The 27,290-nt window shown below is 41.8% G+C and overlaps 1 protein-coding gene across 1 annotated transcript in view; it reads right to left on the bottom strand.

Moving 5' to 3' along the window:
* Positions 1–27,290, bottom strand: part of Pgm5 (phosphoglucomutase 5) — a 154,492-nt gene that overhangs the window by 11,087 nt on the left and 116,115 nt on the right. Inside the window, exon 10 of the mRNA XM_005063733.4 lies at positions 11,929–12,063. Within this exon, the coding sequence (XP_005063790.1) occupies positions 11,929–12,063 (135 nt within the window). The remainder of the gene's footprint in view (positions 1–11,928; positions 12,064–27,290) is intronic.

The following is a 27,290-nucleotide window of genomic DNA, read 5'->3' as shown; positions in this document are numbered from 1 at the left end:
TGGAACACACGTATTTTAATTTACTACTGATATTTAAGTTAGAAGACAAAGTCAACCAAGACAAAAAACAGGTTTGTATTATTTTGATAAATAATATATAAATATATAAAGGAAGGAAGAGAGAAAGGGAGGGAGGGAGAGAGGCAGGGAATGAGGAAGGAAGAAAGAAAGGAAGGAAAAGAAAGAAAGAAAGAAAGGAAGAAAGGAAGGAAGACTACTGTGAGAGTGATGGGATGAACAGAGATACCCAGACCATGTTAGCAAGGAGAGTTCCCCAAGCTCTTTTCTCCTCATACCCTAGGAACTGCCAAGGAGTAGACAAGGACCTTCACTGCTTCGATGCTGGAGGCCCAGCACCACCATGTCCTTTCAGACCAACCCTTGGTGAGGTAATCCTGGATGGGCAATATTGCTTCTATGGGGGAGAGTGGAGAGTTGAGAGGCTCTCTGAACAGCTGCTCTTTCACAGCCTGCTTTACACAGCACCTAGAGGACATGGTTTCCTAAGAAGTCTAGTCCACTGGAAGAGAAAAGACCAGTCTTTTCTGCTAGTCTGGGATTGAGCTGTTTGAGAATAAAACCTGGGAACTCTCCTGGAAGATGGGTTGGTTTTTAGTTATTCTATGCCAGACTGAAGAGTACTCTGAGTACTCCAGGGAATTTCTCAGAGGTGAAGCAACATCCCCATATATTTGGGTGGCACGTGGGACAGCATCATAGTTAAGACCATGGGCTTTGGGAACAGAATCTAGGTTCAAATAGCAGTTGTGCTATTTTAAACCATAGGTAATTTAGATTTTCAGAGTCAAAGTTTTCTCATATGTAAAACATGAATGGCTCATGTATAGCTACTAATGGCATTGGCATGTGGTAGGACTACAATATGGCATACAGAAACCCATAACATTCTATGCAGCACACACATGCTATATGCCGATGAACACTTTTTGTTTTTCTTAAAGAAGGAGGCATACATACCATAATAGTAGGTAAGACCAAGGACACGTTTCATCCAACCCAACAGGCTGACCTTTAGAACTGAGTCAGCAAAACTCTTCCTTTATCACCCTTTATCAACAAAATGACGTTCATCTTTTCTAATGAAAGATTAAAGAGATCAAGAATGTGCGAGAGCTCTCAGTTGTTTGAACAAAAGCCACTTAACTCTGCTGCACCCCTGCTTTCTGTTACCTGTGCTGCTCCCCATGGCCAGCCAGAGGGAACCCCCATCAGATTGGAGTTGGACCAGACAACGGTGAAAAGTGGAAACTGATGGTAACAGCCGTTGGCAGCATGTTCTTTATGGGCATATCAGTTTGCTACAGCAACAGCAAGGACAGCTTTGTTGAATATTAAACAGCTCAACATTGGTTGAGCTGCAGAAGCATAGAGAAAGGAGAATGTCTACTATGAAGGCTGCTTGAGTCTCAAGAAGCAGGCAGCTCAACACCACAGACCAAGGGTAGAAAGGAACCCACCATAGCAAAGGAGTCTTCCATGCAAAGCCATTAGAGGGGCTCATGGATGGCCACTATACATTTTATGAGCATACGTAGTCATAGGGTCATGACTTGTTCTTTTTTTTAACATTCTGTGTCTTTAAGACTCAGCTGTCATACAACCCCTAAGTGTTTTAAATAATTGCCTTTTCCCGAGTAATTCGAGCTGTGCTAGACTGTCTACCAACAAATTTAGCAAGACTTCCGTATCTTGGAAAACTATCAGATGAGAAGTTTCTTCACTTCATCCAAGGCTTATTTTGAATCTCTCAGCTTAGCTAAGATAACCGTGCAAAGAAAACAAGCTCACTTGTGGATTGACACTGAGGTAAGGTTTCCATGGAGACACAAAATGAAACTGATCTTGTTTTCCTTTTTGTGAATTGACCTGAAAGAAAGGAAGAAATCTTCCGAGATCCTCAGAATTTTTTTCTCTTGGGTTGTTTTTGACACTCTTGGTAACTTTCCAGGTATAAGAAGGAATGACAGAGGCCAGTTACCCTCATAAGTACTTAGTAGTTGGATTGGCATTTGCTCAGCAGAGGCAGAAAAAAAGGATCTCAAAGGTCATCTACAGAGGCTTCTCTGACTTTAAAGTACATGTGTGCCACCCTCAAGCCTGTGACAGTGCAGAATCTGCTAGGTAGGTCTGAGACGGGGCCTGAGCCTGCAATTCTAAGAAGCTGCCTGCTGCCATGGATCAAGGATCTGTTGGGCAGTGAAGGTTCCAAGAAGTTCGGTAAACATAAAAATATACTTGTTTTGTAATTCCTTATCATTTTTTACTTGATAAAAGTGAATTTGTAATAACTGCCAATTCTGAACCCTGTTAGTGAGAATTATGCAATGTTAACACAAGTAGGAGTGCCCAGCTTGATTCATCAATCGAAAAATACCCACAGAGTCAGGGACAGTGTGACACTTACAGCTGTGGAACCTCAGGACTACATCATCAGATTGTCTTATCATATTTGGAACACTACACTGGCCATCTTGACTGTAACTCCTGAAGATGTCCCTAAAAGCAAGGAACATAAAGCAAGGACAGGCTCATTGCTTGTCAGATATGCTGTTCATGTGTTTATGATGTTCATGTGTTAGAAATGGCTCACAAATGAGTAAATTGGATTGCCGAGCGAGCCCAACTCCACACACCTTGCTCTGAGCCAGGAAGACACTGAATTTGCTCCATACTCTCTATGGATGTAGCGTCCCTGAAAGATGGTAAAAGTGAGCTGGTAGAGACTCTTGAGGTCATTTCAAAGCCTTCCCCACAGCTCAGTATGGGAAGAATGCCACGGCACAGGAGTTGGCAGCTTCTTGTAAAAGCCAGGTTTTCAGGCATTGTCAGCTCCATAGACCCAGTCAGACACTAATGACAGGCTAATTGCATTTTTAAAAAGTTACTAATTATCTAGAAAATCTTTTATCCTCAGGTGAGCTGAATCTTATCCACACTATTATTAACAAAAAAGGGGGAGAGGGAAACAATGACAGAAACTGGCATTTATTAAACAAGTTCGTGAGCTATGCATGGGGAAAACTTTTAACATGAATAATCTGATTGGGCACCTGAATGTTCTGTTTAGAATGCTCTGATAAAATGACTGATATTCAAACAAGCTCAGCTATGCAGACTCGTGGAACTGGGAACTGGAAGAAACAGGGCTGAAAAGCACACTCCTGGCTCTGAAGCTTGACCTCTGACCCAAAAGCCATCGATCTGACACTAACTATATGTAAAAGACAAATAAACAAGCAAAAATATAAATAAAACAGACCCCTATTGGAGCACCTTCCCAAATGTTTGCACATGAAGAATTGCCTGGCTTTACCATTCTATCTCTGAATTTGGCCCATCTGTTTAATCTGATACTCTGACACCCCAGTGCCTCACTGATATGGGAAAGACTGCCCTCCCAGAGCTGGCTGAGTCTCAGAGGTAACAGCTTACACTGGAGTGCCCACCACCTGCAGTCCAGTGGCTCCCTTCATTAGGTTCATACTTAAGCCACTATTTTCCTGCCCTGCATCTCCCAAAGCCACATACAAGGCAGTTAGGGACAGGTCCTGTGCTCTGGAACAGAGTCTCCTGGAGTTATTCAAATTAACCAGTCCTAAATTTGCTTGCCTGGCCTAGCCTACTTTTATTACAGGAAAATAATAGAGGCTTCAGCCCAAGGTTTCCCCTTGCCTCTTCTGCCTCCCAGCTGCCCCTGGTACACCGTGTGACCTGGTGGGGCGTGTGTCCCCCTCCTCTTCAGGACTGTGTGTAACAAATCATTTGGTCCCTGGCAGTTATCTCCTGATTTGCTGCCCTTTCATATCTGACAATAATTGAACCATTAGTTCAAACCACTCTTAAGGTTTCGTCTAGCTTCTATTCCTAAACTATGGAGCACACAGGTCCCAGTCAACCGAGCATGGCCTCACGTGACAGTTTCTACCAACAGATCTGCTCAGAAATGAGCCCCCTCCCCCCATAACTTCATTACCCCCTTTTGCTCTCCTCCTTTCCAAGACCTAGAATTCTACTATCAAAATATCCCTACCCCAAAGTCCCCTTAGATCCCAGCATTACTGGGAGGCAAAAACAAGGACAAGGGACTCCTTTATTGAGTGTCTTGCACAGGATTTCTCAATATGGTACTAGCATCACAAACTTAAAACCATCCAAGAGCCTAAGGAGAGGTGAGCCAGCTGACCTCCTCTCTGAGAGAGATGCCATCTCCCATGCCAGTGCGTGGCTGTGGTGATGCCTGGCAGTGCCCTCTCCAGGTGCCAGCTGAATACACCGAGTCCAGGGCTTTCTGTCAAAGTTCTCAGTCACTGACCAGGTTCCCTCAGTCGGCATTCATGTGCTGTGATACACCCCTGTTTATAAGCACAGGCAATGATTTACTAGCCACACCAAAAGATACTACTTCAAAGAAGTCCCGAGTCACCACCAGCCATGAGACTTGTGCAGCTTTCTATGGAAAGGCGCTGATGTGTCGTGTTGTGTGGCAGGGCTGGAACAAACATGACGCCAGAAAAGCCAGATTGCGCTGGTCACAGGTTTTCAAACCCATTCATCTGGCAAGAGGAGCTGTGACTTGTGACCTCTGTACTTGTATGACCAGCAGAAATTCATTCATGCTTTCTTCTGAGGCTGAGTAAACAAGACCTAGCGAGATCTGATGATTTGTAGACATAAACAGTGCAGGGTTAACCAAAAGCTGGTTAATACAAGAGTGATTTGGATACAGTAAGGCTGAGGCTCAACATAAACCTGGTAAGAGTTGAAACTGTATCTTAATTTTAGAAAATCAGGAGAGCATCAGAAAGAACAGAACTTAAATGTCATGCTTCCTTATACTCCTTTGAAAGCTAGCTTTGCTTTTGTGTTGACCTTTTTGAGTTGAACAAGGGGGAGCTCATGGACCCCAGACTGACAGCTGGGGAACCAGCATAGGACTGACCCAGGCCCCTTTAATCTTTAGGTTTTCTAAACCTTGTGTTAGACCCAACCTGAAGCCAAGGTCAAGGTGCAGCGTTCTGCTCCTCCATGCTCTGTTCTCAAGGCCACTAGGTTTTTTTGGACAGGTTGTCAACTCAAGAATCTGCCATGAGATTTGGAAAGAGTACCTTCTGTTTATATTGCTCTGAAGGAGATGACAAGGGCTCTGCATGTAGGACTGATATAAGGGATGTGCATAGGAGTTGCCTATTTCTCACAAGTTCTAGGCAGGGGACAGTGTGGGTGGACAGGGCCATCACACACTCAGGACCTTGAAGAGTGGTTGAGGAAAAGGCCCATTGTCATCAAAACTCTGTGTGACATCCTTAGAAATGTCAGCCAAACTCCCAGCCTGAAGGACATTTTCACATATCATCAGAATCCCAGCTCCAGGGAAATAACACAGAGACGGCTGAGTTGGGGTCTATATTTCAATACCAAGGCAGAAAAGGGAGGAGTGTGGGTCTGGTTGTTCTTTTGATTTGCTTTTGTTTTGGTTTTCCTTGGGACGTAAGTCAACTAAGCCAATAGAAATATAAGAAAGTCTGTACAACAGGGCCAAGGCGATGGCCCTGTGGGTTAAGTGCTTGCCGTGCAAATGCAAGAACCTAAGTTCCGATCTCCATTACCTTCCACCCGCATCGACCACACACAAATGGGGGCAGGCACACCACACACACACACACACACACACACACACACACACACACACACACACACACACACACACACACACACACACACACACACACACACACACACACACACACACACACACACACACACACACAGGGGGAAGGAATGGAGGGAGAGAGGGAGAGAGAGAAGCAGGACAGTAACAAAAACAATAAAACCTGTATAACTTTCTCTTTGTTAAAAGATTAATTCTATGCAGGTTCCCCAGCTGTCAGTGCAAAGTCAGTGAGCTCTCACTAGCTCATGTCAGCTGTTTTTGTGTGTTACCCCATCATGGTCTTGACCCCTTTGCTCATATTATCACTCCTCCATTTCCTCAACTGGGCTCTGGGAGCTCAGCCCAGTGCTTAGCTGTGGATCTCTGCTTCTGCATTCATCAATTACTGAATGAAGGTTCTATGATGACAATTAAGTTAGTCATCAACCTGATTACAGGGAAAGGCCAGTTCAGGCACCCTCTCTACTGTTACTTAGAGGACTTTAGCTGGGGTCATCCTTACGGATTCCTAACTAGACCCTCTGAATGTGAGTGACTGTTTATGGCACCACTGACAATGGGACCAGGATTTATCCCTAGTGCATGGAGGAATACCTTACTCCGCCTAGATACAGGCAGGAGGGCCTTGGTCCTGCCTCAATGTGATGTGCCAGACGTGTTTGACTCCCCGTGCCTCACCCTCTCTAAGGAGTAGATAGGGGTGGGGTGGGGTGGGGTGGGAGGGAGGTGGGTAGAACGGGAGGAGGAAAGGGAGAGGAACTGGGATTGGAATGTAAAATTAAAAGATTATTTTAATTTTTAAATTGAAAAATAAAAGATTGACAGCAAAATAAAAATAAAAATAAAAGATTAATTCTGTTCAAGTAGCAGATTTGTGAAAGACAATTTCTTTCTGCACCACTAGAGGGAAATCTAACCTACTCACTAGAAGATTTTCTCTCTTTTTTCCCTCCCTCCCTCTCTCTCTCTCTCTCTCTCTCTCTCTCTCTCTCTCTCTCTCTCTCTCTCTCTCTTACTCACTCAACAGAATTGGCATTTTAATACTGAAAAATACTTTGAGACATTATCTTATTCAATCCTCTGTATTCTTGTCCATATTTTAAAATTATTATTTGACTACATGATTATAGAGACTTCTGGAAAGGCACAAACCAGCCATCCTAGCTCGGCTGGTGGAAATATCACTGTTGGGAAATGGTCCTAACAGCAGATCTGAATCTCTCCTCCATCTTGAGTTTATTTCCTCAAATTACATATTCATTAGCCATAGCGAACAGCTGGTCATCTTTCAGCACCTCATATTATTTTTAAATTTCTGAAGATGTCTGGGTCAACCCTGTCTTCCAAGGAAATGAGCCAGCTCCTTAAGTCAGCCATAGAGTTTACAGCCCAACTCTTTCGCCACGTGTTTCTTCTCTAAACTCTCTCTGCATCACTTCCCCCTCCTGCTGTGAGCCGTATGACAGCAACACATACTAAATTCTAAGGCAAAAAGGGAAATGAAGTATTTCCTCGTGGATTTCTTCAAACATGTGGTTGTTAAGACATTCCTATGCAGATTTTCTTTCTAGATAACAAAATGGTGTTTTATTATTTGTTTATCATATGATTTGAAAATCATGCTTTCTCTCTCTCACAGACACACATGCATATACATTCATATCTACATGTTTTCATTGTATCATGAAAATGGACTGGCTAAGTAATGCCTATTTATGTCACTTTGGAGTCTATTATGCTTCCAACTCTCACATCATAAGTACCTCAATTTCTAATTCAGGCTTTTGACTAATAATTCCAGGCTCTTTATTTGCTATAAAACACAGACAGTATGTGCTGAGAACATTATCCTTTTAATAATGTTGTAAAAAGATAATCATTGCTAATAAAAAGTAAGGGGGGGAAACTAACCATTTACCCATGTTTGTATGTCTGAAGTGGTAAAAACCATATTTCATTTTGTTCCTGGTTCCTGGCCTTGATCTAACTCCATTGGAACTTCCTGGGTAGTAAGTGTCTGTGTTGATTATATTCCAACTACATCCAACTTCATACTCAAAAGGTGTCTTCAGGTTGGGCACTGTCTGACAAGGAAACACCCATGTGGTTAGACAGTTTGAACTTGTGGTGACTCCTTGACCCCTAAAGTGAGTTTAACAACCAAGGACAATGGCTTTATCCATCAAGTTTGAGTAATGAAGCCTCCATAAAATGCCCTGAAGAGGGCTGGGAGAACTTATGGTGCAAGCATTGCGTGTGGGGTAGGAGTGGGGGTGTGTTGGAGGGGTACAGAAACTTCTCACTCATCCCCCATACCTGGCCCTGCGTATTTCTTCCTTAGCCATACATGAGCTGAACCTTCTGGAAGAAACCAGTAACAGGCAAGTGGAGCCATTTTCTAAGGTCAGGCAAAAGAAATCGAATTGAATTTTACTGAGTTCTTAGGACACAGTTGAGGTTTAGAGGCTCAAAGTACTGATAAATGTGGAACTATAAGCCTCTTAACTGCTGAGTTGCCATCCCTACAGCCCTTAAAGGCAAACTTCTTAATAACAAAACCAAACTAAACTTCCAGAGCAGCACTGAACTCAAGTTCAGGTGATAAATCCTTGGCTCTTTGGACTCAACCATTAATCCATTTAGAAATCTTTCTTAAAACAAAACCAATCCAGAAATGACCTGTCCCATGGATCAGGGTAGTGAAATGAGGAATAACAGTGTATATGAAGTATCTAGAATTGAGCCTGACACATTGCAGACACATTAAAAACCAACATTAGAAGCATCTCAACAAATCACAAGTCCTACATCAGACCCACTGAATCTCTGAATGGGGGCCTGCTATGGATGTTTCTATAGATCTCTTTAAGTGGTTCTGATGGCAGTCTGGACTGAACCTCTCTGATCTAACTCCACTCCCTCCCTCATCTAAGAAGCCACACAGTTCTACACTAGGATGGAAACATGTCCCTAGAACAACCACATGGCCAGTTGATAGGGACCAATCTCAATGGGTATTAGTAAATACCTTCACTCTCAAAAGTGCCCTAGCTGGTCCATTCTCGCCATAGACAAAAAAAAAAAAAAAGACTCTATATTGTCTATTTTTGAACTATAAATTATTATAAGAACTGTTAGAACAAAATGGCAGGTGGGCTTGGGTGACATGTGAATTAAACATAAAAAGATCCCTGGTGCTTTAGACACACATCTGCTAGATGCAACTTATCAAAAATCTGTCAATTCATCAGTTTCAAAGAAGGTTCAAGAACATTGGCTCCTTCCCAAGACTGGAATGGGCTGGGGTGTGGTTCCATCTCGATTAGTCCCAAGCTGACCTCCATTCTCTGATAACCTAGCCCCTAATAAAACCTTCTTCTTTTTTCCTTTGACTGTGAGTAGCATTGGCTACTCCACCCGTGGTCTCCGATGGACAAAGGAATAAAGCAAACACAATGTTAACCCAGCAATCCTGCTGAGAAGTGAGATGGAGAGAATATGGAAACCACCTCCCATTTCTGTTACCTGTGAATTTAATCCAATCTGGCTCAGCCCTTTTTACAAATTTCCACCAGCTGACTTGGGTAGTAAAATTAAAGTAACTGTGTTTGAAAATGATGTGGATTTTCAGCATCTGTCATAGGGAAGGCTTTCTCTCTTCATATACCAAGGACCAAAGCTGTGCAAACACCTTTCCCATGACCTTCCTCCATTCACCACCAACTCACAGGTAAGTATGGAGAGAATGTTTTAAAAGTTTGTGTCAGTGAAGTGATTACTTGACATCACCTTAAAACACATGGCACAATTACCTCTACAAAAGAACACAGCCAAAACTCTAGCTGTAGGGGTCGAGGGTAGTACCCGTGTAAGTCACAGGGTTTCCTGGTTGTATCACAAGGCTAATTTGAACATTTTCTCCTTGAGGTAACAAGTCTAATGTCTAAAAATGCCTTTCTCATGTGCATTAAATATCTGAGAAATAAACAATGCATATGCAAAGTCAAATAACCAGACACCAGTATGGTATTTGAAGGGAACTCTGTCCTCATACAATATAACTAGAATGTAGATGACCACAGCACTGAGGTAGGTAAAACATAACAGAGCTGTGGCCTGGAAAGTATTTTCATAGGTGTGTGTGTGTGTGTGTGTGTGTGTGTGTGTGTGTGTGTGTGTATGTGTGTTCTCTGCAATCTAGATGACAAAACTGAAGTAGAATCTAAGAACGTACAAACTAGCCCTTGCCTGTTAGGCCGCTTGTCAGTGATGAGCCAGCATCTCAGTGTCGTGTCTTTATGTCTGTTAATGGCTAACCAAAGTTTCATCCTCTCAGGGTTCTTAGAAGGAAAACGCAGTTTGTGCCAGAAAGCAACAGTTCCCCAAAGGCTTAAAACCTCCAATGGAAGGGCCTAGATGAAGCCAAACAGTGATTAATGTGGGTAAACCAGCTGTGCCTCCGTCTCCTCTCCCCTTCTCCTCTGTCCTCCTTTCCCCTCCTCTCCCTTTTCCTTATGGAGTTAGAATTCTTTTAAATTTTGACTATTGTATCATGATCCCAATGTATTATGCAATAGGGCTTCAGTGAGTGAGTTGATGATATGTGCTATTTTAATCAGGAATTCTATTTTAATACAGAACTTTTAGCTAGATCATGTGCTATAATAAATGTACTGAGCCCCGTCTACTTGGGTCTAGGGAAAGACTCTTGTATTAGAGAAGGAGAAAGTGACTGTGATCCTAAGAGAAACATTAAGGAAGGGATTCCTGGGCCATTCAAACTGGCAAACTAGTACCCCAACAGGGTGGAAAATATGCAGTAATGGGAACTAAAACAAGCACTGTTTATGTTTTATTTACCCACACAACCCTCTAAAAGCAGGCCTGGGGAGAATTTTTGGCTTCAAGGAAAACCTTTTTTCAAAAGTGCCCTTTGCCTTCATGGACCACCTCGGAGATGCATTTGTGTATGAAAGGTCTAATGTCCTGGATGAAGTCCAGCAAGGGAGGTAAATAAAAATAAGCAAGTGTTTTAACCACTTGTCCAGTGCAAATAGGGAAAAGAATGCTAAGAAAAAAAAAAGTCTCAAGTCAGAGTGACTCAGAACTGGGGAGGCCAGAGATGTCATTCCTCACCTGGTGCAGAGTTCCTGCCTTTCAGCATGAGCCATAGAAAATAGTTTTATTCGGAAAGAGAATGTAAGTCTCTCTCCTTCCAGTTCTTGCATGGCTTGGTACTGTCTAGGGTGAAATGTACTCACTAACAAGTTATTTTGGCAGAGCATGGCCCATCCCTGCATGGACAGCTCCTGAGAGGAAAGGCTAGGACTAAATGCTGGTCATGGACTCTGTCTACTCATGCCCAAGTGACCCCGAGAATGACTCCCAGGCCTTTATTTCCCCATGTAGGATGATCTCACTCCCACAGACTTTTGAGTTACAAGAGCAGGTAGAAGAATCCACAACACACTGATGACTGAGTTCTTTGAGAGTCTCCAAAGAAAATAGCATGAACAAGTTACACTATCGACAGAAAAGGGCATTGCCCCAGGAGACAGGATGGATGAAGCTGAAAATCCTGGATAGCTGGACAATGAGAAATGGCCTGGATTTCTGCCCCTCCACTTTCCCAGAAAAAATCACAGCTAATGTTTCAGCCCAGGGAAGCACCCACAAAACCTGATGAAAGGGAGATCAAGGAGACCAGAGCACCCAACAATGCAGCATGATGCACCCAGTGGAGTGGGTTCTTCTCTGTCTAGTTTGTCTGCTGTGTTAGTAAATGTAGAAGTACAATGGTCTATGACTAAAACATTTGTGAGTGCTTCCTCAGTCTGAGAGAGGAATCGCAGAGTGGTATTCATATGGTTACCTCAATATCATGGTCCAATCCAGGTTTTCCTAATACCTAAAGATAAATAATTTACTGAGCACAATAAAGGGTTTGAAAATTTTGACTCTCTTATTTATACAACCCACCTTTTCTTGTTAGAACCCACATTAAGCCACAGGACACTGAAGAGAGGTGAATTATTTGGGAAATCCTGACCTGAAATCATCCTAGATCCTGGAGAGAAGTTCTTCTGCCTCCAACACTTCAAAGAGAGAATGGAACCTGTTTGAGGTCACACACAACTCGCCTCCCACTGAAGCTATCAATACGTCTTTCCATCAAAGGTCCATGGAAGCTTTAGGAGAAGACACACAATGCCAAGAGCAGAGCTGTGCTTATGTACCTGTGGTTCCTGGTCGTGACCGCTGGGATCCCTCTCATAGCTCTCTGCATACAGTCTGATGGTGGCCCGCACACCACTGGAGGAACTGAGCCGGAATATGAGCCGTGATGCATCGGAGAAAATGATCCTCAGGCCCTGAGACCAAGAACATCCCAAATGGCTCAGTGAACAAGTGAATACACAGGCAATGATAAACAATCCATGGTACAGAAATCAGAACAGCCCTATACACCAAATCCCATCAGGGCCATGCCAATTTCTAGTTGGCTCTGGGTACTCATTCAAGCGTAACACTGTGGTAAACCCAAAAGCTACTTGAGGTTACCCATTTGTTTCTTGATTCTATTTCTGTTGCTCTGTGGCTAATGTTGGCAGGTGTTGAAGAGCCAAACCATGGCCATATGCTCAGATTTTTCTGGGTCTAGTGTTATGAGGATTGTAAAAATAGCAGAGACGATTGGGATAGGATACCATTTAATAAATGTTCTCAAATTCATGGGGTAACCCTTATAAATCTGACTGCAATAGGCATTAAGCAAATTAACTATTGCAATAAGAAATACTCTGCTCCTTCCCTCCCCACCCCACCCCATTTTATTAGACTGAGTTTTGCCATGTCACCCAAGCGAGCCCAGAGCTCAAGACCCTGTCCCCACCTTACAAGAACTGGCATTACGTGTGTGCACCAACAGGCTAAGTAACAATTTCTCATTTTAAGGTTCAGATTACCCCATATACTGTTAGGCTTAGCTTAACCCCTTCCCCATTATCACAGTGGTAGAACCCTGCAATGAAATGTTCAGGGCTGCCCCTCCTCCAGGCTGTGAATGTTGCTGAGAACAAAGTCATCATCTTAGATGACCTAGAAATGCCGGGCACCAGCTTGGGGTCAGGACAGAGTTGTGGCCAGGTAAATTAAGTGCTATCCAATATTACATTTGCTTTTAGTGTAGAATGCCCCTATTATATGTATTTTCTCCTCATTCATGACAGGGATAGTAAAATATGGCCATACTTTTATGACCATAAGATCATATTCAGACTACTAATGGAAATACATTCTAAAGGCAGTTAACAAAGCAAGTCTGATCTGTAAAGCATTAGAAAGAGGAGCCCACAGTGTGTCACCAGTTGCCACTCATAAAATGTAGATGTCTTAGATGACCTCAATGACAGGCATTTTCCCTAAGTGATCTATCATGGAAATGTCCCTGGCCTCCAGTCCTGCTGACTATGAACCAGCATTATTAAAATCACTCCATTCCTGCTATGTGAATTTGAATGCCAGTTCCTTACCCCACCCCAGGCCTGACAGCATTTGATACAGGAGGGCATTTGATCCCGTCTGCATGGTTTTAAAAGGTTTGTTCCAATCCCAGATGCAAAGCTTTTGTTTATTTTACAGTTGTTCAACAGAAACCAGTGGGAATCAGCTCCCATACTAGCAACCAAGTACTAGTTTTTACTCACTGAGTTAACATCTGAAAGCGGCCCTATGAAATAAGCGCTAGGCTATGTCCTAGGTTTATGAAGGTAAAGGCACAATGTTTGCCTTTATAAACCTGGGCTATGTCCTAGGTTTATGAAGGTAAAGGCACAATGTTTGTCCTTCATAAACCTGGAGTCATCTATTACAACCATCAAAAACTCATTTCTTAGCTCGCTGCCCTTTGCCACCAGAGAGCTGAACAGTCAACAAATCCCAAATGGAGCAAGCAAACATGGGGGAAAAGAAAACATTTCCTAGTATCCAAAAACACCTGCTGCAAATGATGTTCAAACCATAGACTCCTAGAAGTCCCACAGATATGCTCACAGTTAAGTTTTCACAGATACTCCCAAAACTGTTAGTAATGTTAAAGCATACAATCTCATTGTCTCAACACAGGGCAACCAGTACATACTTCATCATTCCCAGGACTATGTATGATTTATTTATAAGTTGATAAAGGCAATTCTAAGGCTGAGGTACTTAACACACCAGTATTTGCAAGTGTCAAATAACTTGGGAGCTACATTTTCTGGTCCTTTCCCTGACTGAAGTCTTTGAGACAGATTCCATCACACAGTGAACCTCCTGGGTTTGTTACTGGCCAGTGGGAGGTATACAGGATTTCAGGTCATGTGGAATCATCAATTTGTAATAATTTATATCTAAAACCTTTACAAACAAAATCATACTCCCCCACTAGTTATACTGCATGCTACACACATAGAAGATCATTAGCAATTAGTAGAAATAAAGACAGTTTGAACTTGAAGAAATGATACCTGAGAGAATGGCATGTATCTGTCTGCTGAAAATAGTTTACCATCATCTCTCCTTCTAGAACACCAATCATAAGAGCTTAATTGAGAATCAGTGTTGTCTGAGAAGCCCTTATAGGCAATCAACATCACAATTCTCTTTTCTGCATGGAATGCATGACTTTCCAGACCAACCCCTCCTCTTCATTGCAATGTCATATGTATGTGTAAGGTTAATTAATATCCATTGTTGACTTGACTTCATTCAGAATTACCTAAGAGACACACTTCTGAGGGTGCATCTGTAAGAGTGTTTCCAGCAATGATTCTCTGAGGAGGAAAGACCCACTCTACATGTGAGAAGCACTACCCTACAGCTTTAATCCCAACTAATGAAAAATGGGAAAAAGCAGAAAGACATCACAGTACCAGCATTCCCCCAATGTAGGCTTGCATGCTTGCTGTCATGCTTTCTGTACCATGATGAATCATATCTATAGCAACTGTGATATAAAATTAACCCTCCCCATCTTCAGTCACTTCTTCTCAGGTATTTTGGAACAAGAAACAGAACTAATGCACCATGTCTGGTGAGTACCACTTCTATATGTAAAGAGTTAGATTGGATTTCTTTGAGATCTGCATGTTCCTTCAATGAGCATAATGACTTTGTAATCCATACATGAGCCATGTTCTTTCTAGCATAAATCATTATTACTATGAACAAAGCAGTTAGGCCAAAGTCACTATTCAACAAGAGTTGCCAGGCTTCATAGCATTCCTTAATTTTACCACAAAGACAACAATGATATGCTTTCCCTTCATTTGTTGTTGTTATTTAGGTTATTTCAGAGGTTGGTGAAACTTGTCACACCCTGTTTTTTTGTTTTAAATCAAGTTTTACTGGGACACAACTATGTCCATTCAGTTAGGAATTACCTATAGCTACTTTTGTACTATAGTTTTAGAGACTAATAATTGTGGCAGAAATCATCTAGTGCATAAGGCCTAAAATATTTATTATATAGTTCTCTACAAAAGTGTTTGCTGGCCTTGGGTATAAACAATTACATCATGCACAGCCTGGAATATTTACCCTTCAACCTTATAGTAGAAAACAGAAAATGTGGCCAGCTGCCATATCAAAATTTCAGTAAGGAGAAATGATGATGAAGATTATCCTCAGGGGATTCAACCCATTCATTTCCCAGGTATTCCAATTGTAACTATGAAAGCATCTGGACCATATCTGACCCACATCTGTTGACTTCTGACCACCTACTCCTTCTGTAAGTAGATTTAATGAATGGAACTTTGAATTGCCATCCTCACTCTTATTGCAAGCTGCTATACCATACTGTTTTATAATGTCCACTTTCCCAGTCCTGTAGGGATATTGTCAAAGACGGTACGAAACTAGATATGAGACATTCTCTCACAAGCCAAATGTTTTGAAAGCCTTTCCTTCCCCGAGGAACTGGTCGTCTTTTGCTTTCTGACAATAAACACTTTGTAACTAACCATATTTCCCTTCTCAATATGGCTGCCAGGACACTTAACACTAAACTTGAAGTTGAGTCCAAGTGGATCTCCATGACTCATGAAGCTATGAGTTTTTCTTCTTCTGTTCTTGGCATTCTAATTTATACATTCCCCAGTCTTGATTTCTGTTTCTTATTTATATTCTAACAACTTCATTATGTGTTTCTACTGACAAAAATCCTCTTAAACAGACAAGGCCCAGAGCAAAAAGATAAAACAAGTTCCCAGGGCAACTTTAAACTAAAGTGTTTGCCCTACTGTATTTTGTCTTCAGATCACTTATTAACTCTGAGAGGAAGACAGTCACATACCTTGTTCACCTCCATTTTAGCAACAGAGTCAGGACAATGCCAGTCACAGAGTAGGCCCTCCATAAACACTTGTTAGTTAATGTCACTACATGTTCAACACCTGGAGTGAGCAATACTAGGGACCTCACCAGGCAGTCCTGGAAGGATCTTCCACCTTTAGCTAAAGAAAAACAAATGCACGTTCTTTATGATGAACTGAGGCTGATGGCTCCACCTGAGAAGGTAGTTGATATTATAGACAAAAATCACCAGCACATTACAAATAAGTCAGCATCCGACATTTACTGGCCCATCCATTATTGTCACAATGTGCTAAAATAAAGCAAGTTTGTCTAAAGCAACAGAAGTTGAACCAGCATGGCTTCCTGGCTGTGCAATTGTGGATAGACTGCAAACTTCACTGCAACTGGAATTATCTGTGAGTCTCCTGCCCCAAGCTGTAGATGCCTGAATTGTGCTATAGGTCAGTATTCTAAGGAATTCCGAGAATAGCTATGAAGGAGTCTATGATTCCTCTGTAGCTACAGTAGCTAGAATGTCAGAATGACACACAACCATGATACACACACACACACACCACACACACACACACAGGAAAGGGTGTTAGTCTCCTTAGCAGATAGGGTAAATTATGGGGCTGGGTGGCTTAAAAGTTCCTGCCTTAAATTTGCCTGCCACGCACATCTCATTTCTGAGAGTAAAGTTGCGTCCATCCCAAATCTGTTGCAATATCACCTACTGCATACAGCTCTCTCTACACAAATACCCCACCAGCATCCAGACACCACTGTAGCATTTCTTTCTTTTTTTAATATCTCAGATTTGCCCCTCTTTGATTTACTGTGCACAGGTAGCTTGGAGATGATTCAGGAATTGCAACCAGATACATGCAGGCTAGAATTGTAGCTTGGCCACTCACTAGCTGGTGGTCTTGAGTAAGTAATTTAAGCTCCCTAAGCCTTAGTTTCCTAACTTGGATGAAAAATAGCCTGACTTTGGTTATAGGGTATCTGGGAACATCATATCAGAAACTGTGTATAAAAAGTGCTTGGTAAAGTATCAGTCATTATAAAAGACTTGTTATTCTTCCTATGTTAGTTGAATGATTATGAATAGGATTATCAAATAAAACTTTCATGCTGTAATGGTGCATGCTTGTTTATTTTTTATTATATTTTATTATTTTATTGTAGTGGAGAGGGGGGAGCACGTGTATGAGCCACAGTGCATAAGTGGAGACCAGAGGACAATTTTTGGGAGTTGGTTCTCTTCTACCACGTGGGTCCTAGGGATTGAATAGATCATCAGTCTTGTTGGCAAGTGTCTTTTCCTGCTGAGCCATCTCATTGGCCCTTCTTAAAAATTAGGCAGAATTAAGATGAGTTTTCAGAATGTTGAAAATCACTGTTGATATTTTTTTTTCAGCCTCCTGCCAATTATCTTTCCCAGAACAACCCCTGAAATGGCTTCTTCAGCAATAGAATACTCCTTTATTAATAGTCATTAGACACTTAAGGAGCTGAAAACCCTCAGGTGTGATCCTGGCCACTTCCTCTGCTTATGAAGAAGAAAGTAATTGTCAAAACTGGCTCAGTGTCGTAACACAGTGAGTCAGAGCCTCAAGGTCTTCTGACGGGGGGGGGGGTGGAGGATTCTTCTGACATGGGGGATGCTACGCCACATGAAAGAACTCATGCTCGTGCATCAGTTCTCATGCAAACCTCTGACAAATTTCTCATGTTAGGTATGAGCCTCAAAGCTGGCTTGAAGCCTCATGCAGAGTAAGTATCTGATAAATGCTTGATAAATGAATGTTGGAGGGGTTGCTGTTTGGGTTTTTTTTTTAAAACCCACATGTAAATCAAGGCAGAGAGATCTAGTTGCTAAATCCATGCATAACCGCCAGATGTTAGCTTGGAGACTGTAGGACATGTTGCAGCCAGGCAGGAGGAGGAGCTGTGCGTTACCAACAACTATTGGCAGCCTCTGACTTACTCAAATGCCGATGTAGGATGAATTCCAGGGGAAAACGGCATATGGCCCTGAAATCTTGTACAGTGTCACGTGTACAGTCAGTTGGCCACATGAGGCATATGAAGCTGGAGGAGAACAACCTTGGAAGCTAGTCTGGGCCTAACGTGGATGCTATCTCCCACAGGAAATCCCGGCCATTTATCTGGAAAGCGTCAAGGTGAAAACATGGCCATGTAACATCTGAACCATATTTTGTAGAAGAAAGCATGTATCCCATAGAGCAGGGGATTTGGATGGAACACACACACAAAACTACACGGAGTTACCTAGTTTCCTTTACTTAAGCCATAGAATTAACTGGAAACATGAGTTCAAAAATAATTGAGTAAGGCTGCAGCTAGTCCACACAGAGCCTTCATATGAGTTACAAAGTGGGGTCCCCTCTGGGTGGGAAAGGGACACAAAAGCATCTGTCCTCCTGGCTAGCTGCGGACTTTGGCTTTGCCTTTCCCATTAGGCTAGGGTCCTTTGTACAATGCACTGACCACACACATACACCCAGAGACACATTCTCATTTAGGCTTTATCTTAGTTACTTTTCTATTGCTGTGACAAAACACCATGACCAAGGTGACTTATATAAGAAAGCATGCAGTTCAGGGGCTCAAGGTTCCAGAGGGTTAAAGTATGTGACCATCATGGAAGGGATCACAGAAGCAGGAAAGAAGGCAACCAGAGCAGTACCTAAGTGCTTATATTTGATCCACAAGCATGAGGCAGAGAGAGAGAGAGAGAGAGAGAGAGAGAGAGAGAGAGAGAGAGAGAGAGAGAGAGAGAGAGAGAGAGAGAGACTCAGTAGTTGGGAATAATGTGGGCTTATGAAACGTCAAAGCCCATCTCCAGTGACACACCCCATAAATAGCCACACCTCCTAGTCCTTCCCAAACAGTTCTACCACTACAGACAAAGCATTCAAATATATGAGCCTATGGCCATTCTCATTCAGGATTTTTCTTCTTCTTTTTTAAATAACCAACACACCCTTTTGGGTCCAACAATTAGAAAGAATGAAAGAATTATCTGGGTAAAATCAAAGCCAAATGGCCCCTTAGATGGTCTTTCAAAGCACCAAGCTAGCAAATGCTACCTTAAGCAATGAGACGCTGCTTCGGTTTTTCTCATCAAAATGCTAACACTCAAATGTGGACCAGTGGAAACAGATCACACATATGTATCCATTTCTTGAGGAGAATTATTGCTCATCCCTGTTCGCTCTACCCCGCACTGGCCCTGGCTCTGGGAGACTTTGGATTCAGAATTGCTTTCCCTCCGGTCACAGCAGTTCTTTCTCCCTTAGCTCCTGTGGAGATATGCGGCCTTGCCTTCTGTACTGTTTCCTCCTGAGCATAGAGAGACATTAGCATTTCAGTAGGAAGTACCTGTAACTGAAGAACACTTAGATGTTCCTCATAGCTTGAAAGACAGCCCTAAACCTACCAACCTTTTCCAGGAAAGGTTAATTCATTTTAACTGAATTCTCCAGAAGCAGAAATGGGGGGAGGGTCTCCAACTAATAAGAAACCATGTCCCCATTGATCTATGTTCATAGCAGTAATAAGTAGATAATTATAAAGAACTGACTATGTGTTTCGTCCATGAAGGAAAATTTCAGGGAAACTGTATACTAGAAAATTTTTTAATAGTTTCCAAGATGTCCCACTAAGAAGCCTATTTAGCAAAGCAGACAGCTAAGTTGTCTGCATTTGCTATGACTACAGTGTTGCAGAAGTGTTGAAGTCTGGAATTATAGTTGTAGGTATCATAATACCCCCATGAGATTGTCTAGAATCAATCTCATTGTCAAGAAAACTAAACAGTCATATAATTACACTCAACTGAAGAAAGTTATAGAGTATGATGCAATGATCTCACCTGGGCTTGCTCTCTTGGGCATGGCTTAACCATCATCTTGTCTGAAGAGTTTTCTAGTTCCTCCAATATGCATGCCCAACTAAGTTCTTTCTCCATAACACTGTTCAATAAATTCTACAATAGTTACAAGTTCAACATCAAGTTACGTCTCCAACTAAAGTGTACTTGGGCAAAGGGCAGGAATCTCAGCTACCCAGCTTACTATTGGGTTCTCAGGACCAGAGTGCTGAGTGGCATACAGCACCTGTGTGGTAAACACTAATCTGATGGGGAAGAACATGAAATAATGACTTTAACTACCTTCTCCATATTTTCCTAAGTCAGGACAGGAATTCATATTTATCACAGGGATTGTTTTTCAACACCACACTATACCTATTATGGTAACCACACACTTCTATTACTCCACACAGAAGGGTCTAAGTGCCAACTTTCAGACTTAAATAAACTTTATTGGTGGCTCACCATTCCAACGGAATCATTTCCAACATTCTGCTTCTAGATGTACAAACCACACTCCAGTAAATGGCCCATGATAGAGCGATGGTCGGCTGCCACTGTTAGAGTCTCTCGGGTGGTTCATCTATAATGATGTTATTGAAATTGACAGGTGAAGCTGAAGATGGATCAGTTATCCCTAGAAGGAGAAGCCCTTGGCTTTGAAGCTCCAGAGTCCTCAGATAACACCATTTAGTGGCCTTTGCATAATGTAATAGATGCTGGCGGCTCAGCAAACTTCTCTAGGTGGGGAATGGAGAGGACGATGGCACCTAGGGACAAAGTCCAGCACCATGTCCCAGAACTGGTGTGATTTCCAGACTGCCAACTTATGTTCTTTATTGTTCCTAAATACTGAAATTAAAAAGGGCAGACCTGGTTCCTAGGTGTTAAAATTACAAGTCTGGAAACAAACGCTCTTAAGCGTAGGCTTTTCTCTGAATGGATTTCTTCCTTTCAGGCTGAGGAGGACATCCAACTGTTTCCATGCAGCCTGCATAACTTGAAGCATTAACGTGCCTAGAGTTAGCTCGGAGTTACACATAAGCAAACTGGATTTGGCTGTCCTTATTAGCTAGCTGGTACACATTTATTTACACCAAGTTTTAAATATCAGTTGAACAGTTACTTGCAAACTACTTCACTACTGGTATTTTCTGATTTCTGAGCCTGCTAAATAGAAATACAGAAGATTTGGGTGTGTCAGAAGAAAAAATAAGTCTCAGTTGCTTAAGCTGTGTTCCTGAAGTGTCAAGTTTTTTCATTTAAAAACAAATTTTCATGATATAGGCTATAGTTCTGGGTTGAGGCCACCATGGTGGCAATATGCCAGCTCTTACTATGTTATCACCTTTCCCAAATGGCCTTCATTCACAGGACCAAGACTAAAAATTTCCCACTGTTAGCACTGGAAGAGTCTCATAGCTATAGGCACCGAGGCTACAGGTAGATGGGATGAGGCAATGGTAGGAGACTATCTTGGTACTGAAAAGTTCCCTGGGATTTTGGAGGTAAAAGGGAGAGAAACCCAGCACCAATGGTGCCCTGGATACCTGCACAACAAATTCACCCTTGAAGTAAGACTCACACCCCCAGTGCTTGCCAAACTTTCCCTCATCTTGTTCCAGGGCATACACTGGAAACATCTTAAACTACTCAGTAATTTGATCAAACTGCTCTCCTACTCATTGTAACTATTGACTTATTTTCCCACTCATATTTGAAGAAAGCAGCATTAGTCACACTCATGTGACTCAATTTTACCTGAGAATAAACAATGACAGATTCCTCCAAAACAACACGGAAGAACTGCAGTGGCACCACACCTTACTAAATTGTGATTTCTAAACGCAATAGACTCTTGGTTCTGAACAGAGTAGACACCCAACATCTTAAAATCAGTCATAGCAAATCCTATGAAGTCTGGAAAGCCACTCAGGGTAGAGGAGGCACTTGGAATTCGAGGTGGGGTAGAGCGCTTCAGGGATTCCTTCTTGCCTCTGGCATGACCCTTGCAGGGTTTCAGGCAGGACAGATATCCCTAGATATTTCCACAGCCATGAGGCTGGCCAGGGACTTATTACCACAACAGGATTTTGGCTTCAATTTGGTTGGAAAAGCATTTCAACTTTATCTCTGGAGATGCATGCGGAATGGCTTTTTTCCCCTTTATCTGTTGCCTGACTCTGATCTGACCTCAAATTAAGGACAAAAAGGGAGGACCGTGCCCTATAAGAACCATTTTCTTTCTGAGTCAGACGTATGTGTTGGGGGTCGGGGGTGATGGGGGGATGGAGTGTGTGAATTGAATCACTGAGGGATGACTCAGACACCAGAGGCCCGCTCCTATCTTCGCAAGACACCCTATCAAACCTACCTTTCCTTTGCTTTTCTTACTTTCTGTGGCTCACCAAATGTCCAGATTTCTCATCACAGGATGTTCTTTTTGTTTCCTTTGTTACAGTGTTGGGGGTCAAGGGGTGCAATGCTCAACCACTGTTACATCCCTGGTGTTCCCAAGGTTGTTTAAGTAAGCTTAGTTAATCACTTACTAATGTTCCTTTTGTGTCAGGAATTCACAGGTTGTACTTAATTCTCCCAATGACCATGTGATGTAGCCATTTGTTATTCTTATTTTCTCAGATAGAATACCACAGGGAGAGCAAATTTATCAAGAAGGTGGAAGAGCAGCTAATCAGATTTAAGGTCCACTCAATAGGAGGGAGTTCATGCCTGGTGGTGTAAACCTAGCTAACTAACTGTGACTGTCATGAACCTTCGAGGAGAACCTACTACTGCACTTTCCTAAACCAGTATAATTCCCAACTGCATTCTAAATATCCTTATACCCACAAGTAAGTGTAGCTTTCACCCTGCATCAAAGGCACTTCTTTTTGCAGTAGGCAGAGGCCAATACAGAAATGCACTACTGGTTGAAATGAATAGAACAACTGACTGTGGGATGCCCGTCTCCACCTCTATAGCACAACCCTATACCTAAGGCTCGGGAAATACCATGAAGAGGGCGTGGAAAGATTATGAGATCAACATATAAGGATCAACATGCATTTTCTGTAATGTCACAAAGAGTTGTATCCATGAAACCTTGACAAGACCTGTACAATGACAACCCCAGCCAACTTCTCAAAGTAGATATGGAAATCCTACAGGGTCTCATCTTTGGAAGAACAGTGGCAGGCCGCTAAATGGCTACTAAGAGAATAATCAGTCTTCTCCCGGGATGAGGTCCTGACAGGTTATCCCATCCCAAGTGGTCAGCCCCAAATGATGTACATGTGAGCAAAACTAAGTGGACTCATCGCATTTAGAATACTACACACACACACAAATATGTGTAACAATAATACTTAAAGGAAAGGAGGTTATGAGTTTGGGGAGTAGGGAGTCATGAAACATGGGAGGAGTTACAGAGGGGAAACAGTGGGAAATGATATAAATACAGTACTCAAGTATGAAATTCTAAAAATAGAAATGTTAAAAAAGAGGCAAAAAAAAAAAAACATGGCAGTTGACTCAGCAAGTGCAAGGCCAGCCTAGGATATATAGTGAATTCCAGGACAGTCTGAGCTACAGTGTGAGAACTGATCTCAAAAAAAATTTTTTATTGATTTTGGTGAGAATGTGGAGAAAGGAGATGCCTTATCCTTTACTGGTAAGAATGTAAACTGGAACATCCACTATGAAGATAGCATGGAAATTTCCCAGAACACTGAAATCAGAACTACCATGCAGTCAGTTCAGCAATCCTAGCTATATACCAAAAGGATTCTAAATCATCATACCTCAGAAATACTTTTACATCCATATTTATTGCTGTACTACATATATCAGGTCAGATGTGAAACTAGTCTAGATGTCCATTAACAGATAAATAAAATGTGCTATATATACACAATGAAATTTCATTCAACTGTAAATAAAAATGAAATTGTTACATCTGCAGGAAAATAGATAGAACTGGAGATCATTATGTTAAGTGAAATAAGTCAGATGGAGACAAATTTCCCATATTTCCTCTTATATGTGAAATCTAGATTGAAATGTATACATGTGAGAGGATTTGAAAGAGGTCTATAAGAGGGGAGGAAGAAAACTAAAGGGGGAGGGAACAAGAGAGGATAATGGAATACATGTGACATGAAAACATGAGAAAGGACTGTTGGAGCTGTGACACCTCTGCTATAACCTGGAACTGTGAATCAAATGGACCCTTGCTCCCCTATGTCATTTGTTGTCAGGGCTTTTTGTCACAGAAAATAGAAGTGAAATCAAATCAGAAATTAGAACTTAAAATTTTGATTATTTTAAAGATGAGATAATTATTCCAATCCTTGAACTTTCTGACCACACACTTCAAAGTTGCCTGTGGAATTCCTAGCAGTGCCATGAGGCATAGGCTACTTCAGAGTACAATGCTGTACTTACAGATAATTTCTGCAGCTGGACAGTGTTGGCACACACCTTTAATCCCAGCACTCAGGAGGCAGAGGCAGGTGGATCTCTGTGAGTTCCAGGAGAGCCAGGACTGTTATAGAGAAACTCTGTCCTTAAAATAAACAAGACAAACCAAACAAGCAAATAACAACAACAACACAAAAAACACCAGATAATTGCTGTATCAAATAAAGAGCAAAACTTCTGTATAAAAGGTATTGTTGAAAGCCATGTATGTCATCTAATTCCTTCCTCTAGCAAGTTGAAATTATAGAGCAAACTACGAACATCCACTACCATGGGATCACTCACCTGAGCCTCAAAGTTCACTGCAAAATATCTAAGGCTAGGATAGAACACAGACTTACCACAATGATTTCTAATACTAGTACATGGCGTACAGTATTTTCAAACCATATACTTGATGGTGTATATGCATGCATGTGTGTAGGTACACACACCTCCAGACATGAAAGAAGGGGAAATAATGTATCTTTGCTCACTCTGATAGAAAGTTAAGGATTCTGGATAAAGAGAAAGAACTAATATTTCTTGAGTGTGGATTAGCTACCAGCCCCTGCACTGGAGCTCTATAGAATCTTTCTCTCAGACATCCTCCATTATCATACACACTGAATACCATTACCTCTCAAGTTGAGCTTCAACCCAACAGAAAAGATTAGACAGTGGCAAAGACAGCCTTTAAATCTGTGTATGTCTGATTTCAAACAACAGAGGAACAAGATGCCAAAGAGGACAACACAGTGCTGAGGAGAAATAAGATGCTGACGAGGACAGTGAACTGCCCTCTAGAGCTCATGCAGTTGCCAGGTGATCTTCGTGTTTTGGATACTGCTGTTGTTCCTATGGTTATAAAATTTCTTTCTTTTTTTTAGGAATGTTCATAGCTTACTTGACCTCAGAGTCATGATCCTCAGCTTCCTGAGTACCAGGATTATTGTGTGTGTGTGTGTGTGTGTGTGTGTGTGTGAGAGAGAGAGAGAGAGAGAGAGAGAGAGAATGAATCTGTTGTGTGAGTATGTGTGTGTTGTGTGTGTATGAGTGTGTTATGTGAGTGTGTGTGTGTGAGAGAGAGAGAGAGAGAGAGACAAAGAGAAAGACTATGTGCTTGTCTCTGCTCCTATATTAATTTTAAAGGAATCCACAGTACAGTATGTTGTTTGAAAACAGCAGTATTTAAAAATAAAAAAAGATATAGTCATAAATGTTAGCAAAGTGTGGGGAGCTGGGCCCCTCACATGCTGCTGGCAGGAATGGAAAGTGGTAGAACTGGGTTTGAAGACTGCATGGCAGCTCCTTTAAGGTTTAGCTGAACAACTGCTTTCCAGTTGTATATCAAGAGTGCTGCAACCTATGTCAGCACTACAACTACATGTGAACACTCACAACAGGTTCATTATAACAGTCAAAAATGGAAAATGCACTAAGTGGAAATCTATCAATGGACAAATGGAAAACAAAATGTAGCATCCACACAATAGAGTACAACTCAGTTTTTAAAGGAATGAGGTATTGGTATACAGTATAATATGAAAGGCCAGTACACTGAGAATAGACAGTCAAGTCACAAAGGCCACACGTGATTCCATTTAGAGGCAATGCCCAAAACAGACAAATCCAAAGATACAGAAGTTGATTGCCAGCACCTGGAGGCTGAGGGGCACTGGAAGGGAGAGGGCAGCTAAAATGAGCAAGGTCTCATTGTGATGAAAATGTTTTAAAATTTAATGAGGCGGTAACTGCATTACTTTGTCAATGTAAAAACCATTGAAATCTATACTTTAAATGAGTGAATTGTATAGCATGTATATTATAAGACTATAAAGTCACTACAAATTTGTGTTTAGAAAACTGCACAATGAATGAATGCACAAAAACCCAAATTTATATATTTTGTAGACTCTCAGTAAATATCAGCTTAGTGAGTCTACCCAAGAACTTCATGACTATTTTGAAATCATATAAGCTAATTTAAACTCATGAGTCTTTTAAGTGTCTCTCACTCAGAAAGTGTGCCAACTTTGCACAATATTACCTGAAGTGTACCTTAGATTCAACTATCCTTGAGTTGAATGTTGGTGTCTGCTGATAACCCCAAAGACTGCATAGTCCTACTGTGCTGAGTCCCTCTATACAGCACCCAACAGAACAAACTGTGCCAAGAGCCACCTTTGATAAGCTGACAGTGCATGAGCTAAGTGTTAACTGGTCCCTCATCACCCTCACTAAACCAAACCAAGGCCTGCAGAAAAGCTGCAGTAAGGTTCAGAACAACTCATACATGGAGAAATCACTCACAGGGCCCTGATATGAGAGAAAAGGAGATGGTCTATAGTGCTTTGTTATTCATGATTTATTAAAGCTTGACTGAGGATTCAGAAAAGCAAAGCCAGCCTCAAGCTATAGAGATCAGGCAGTGGTGATACACACCTTTAATCTCAGCAACCACAAGTTAAGAGGTGGTGGTACACACCTTTAATCCTAGAACTCGGGATTAAGAGGTAGATTGATCTCTGTGAGTCCAAAGCCACCCCGATCTACCCAAGATTGAATCAGTCTAAAGGAGGATTATAGCTCACACCTTTAATCCCAGGACTCATGAGAGGTACATAAGTCAGTATCAGGACTGAGTAGAGGCATTCATTCTCTAACCATGCTAAGGAGAGGTTACAGTCTGATGCTTGGTGAGAGCTGGTGGAGACAGAATCAGACCATTCAGCAGGAGGTAGAGCTAGTGACCAGCTGCTTTGCTTTTGTGATACCCAGCTTGAAGTTTGAACCCCGATATAAGTCTCTGGGTCAATCACTTTTCATGTTACAACAGTCTTTTTTCTTCTTTACTAGAAGATACCCAAGAGCAGCTCCTGGCAACACTGATCTGTT

This window comes from Mesocricetus auratus, unplaced genomic scaffold, assembly GCF_017639785.1.
Source record: "Mesocricetus auratus isolate SY011 unplaced genomic scaffold, BCM_Maur_2.0 Super-Scaffold_4256, whole genome shotgun sequence".
NCBI lineage: Eukaryota > Metazoa > Chordata > Mammalia > Rodentia > Cricetidae > Mesocricetus > Mesocricetus auratus.
This window is presented reverse-complemented; position numbering and strand designations above follow the sequence as displayed.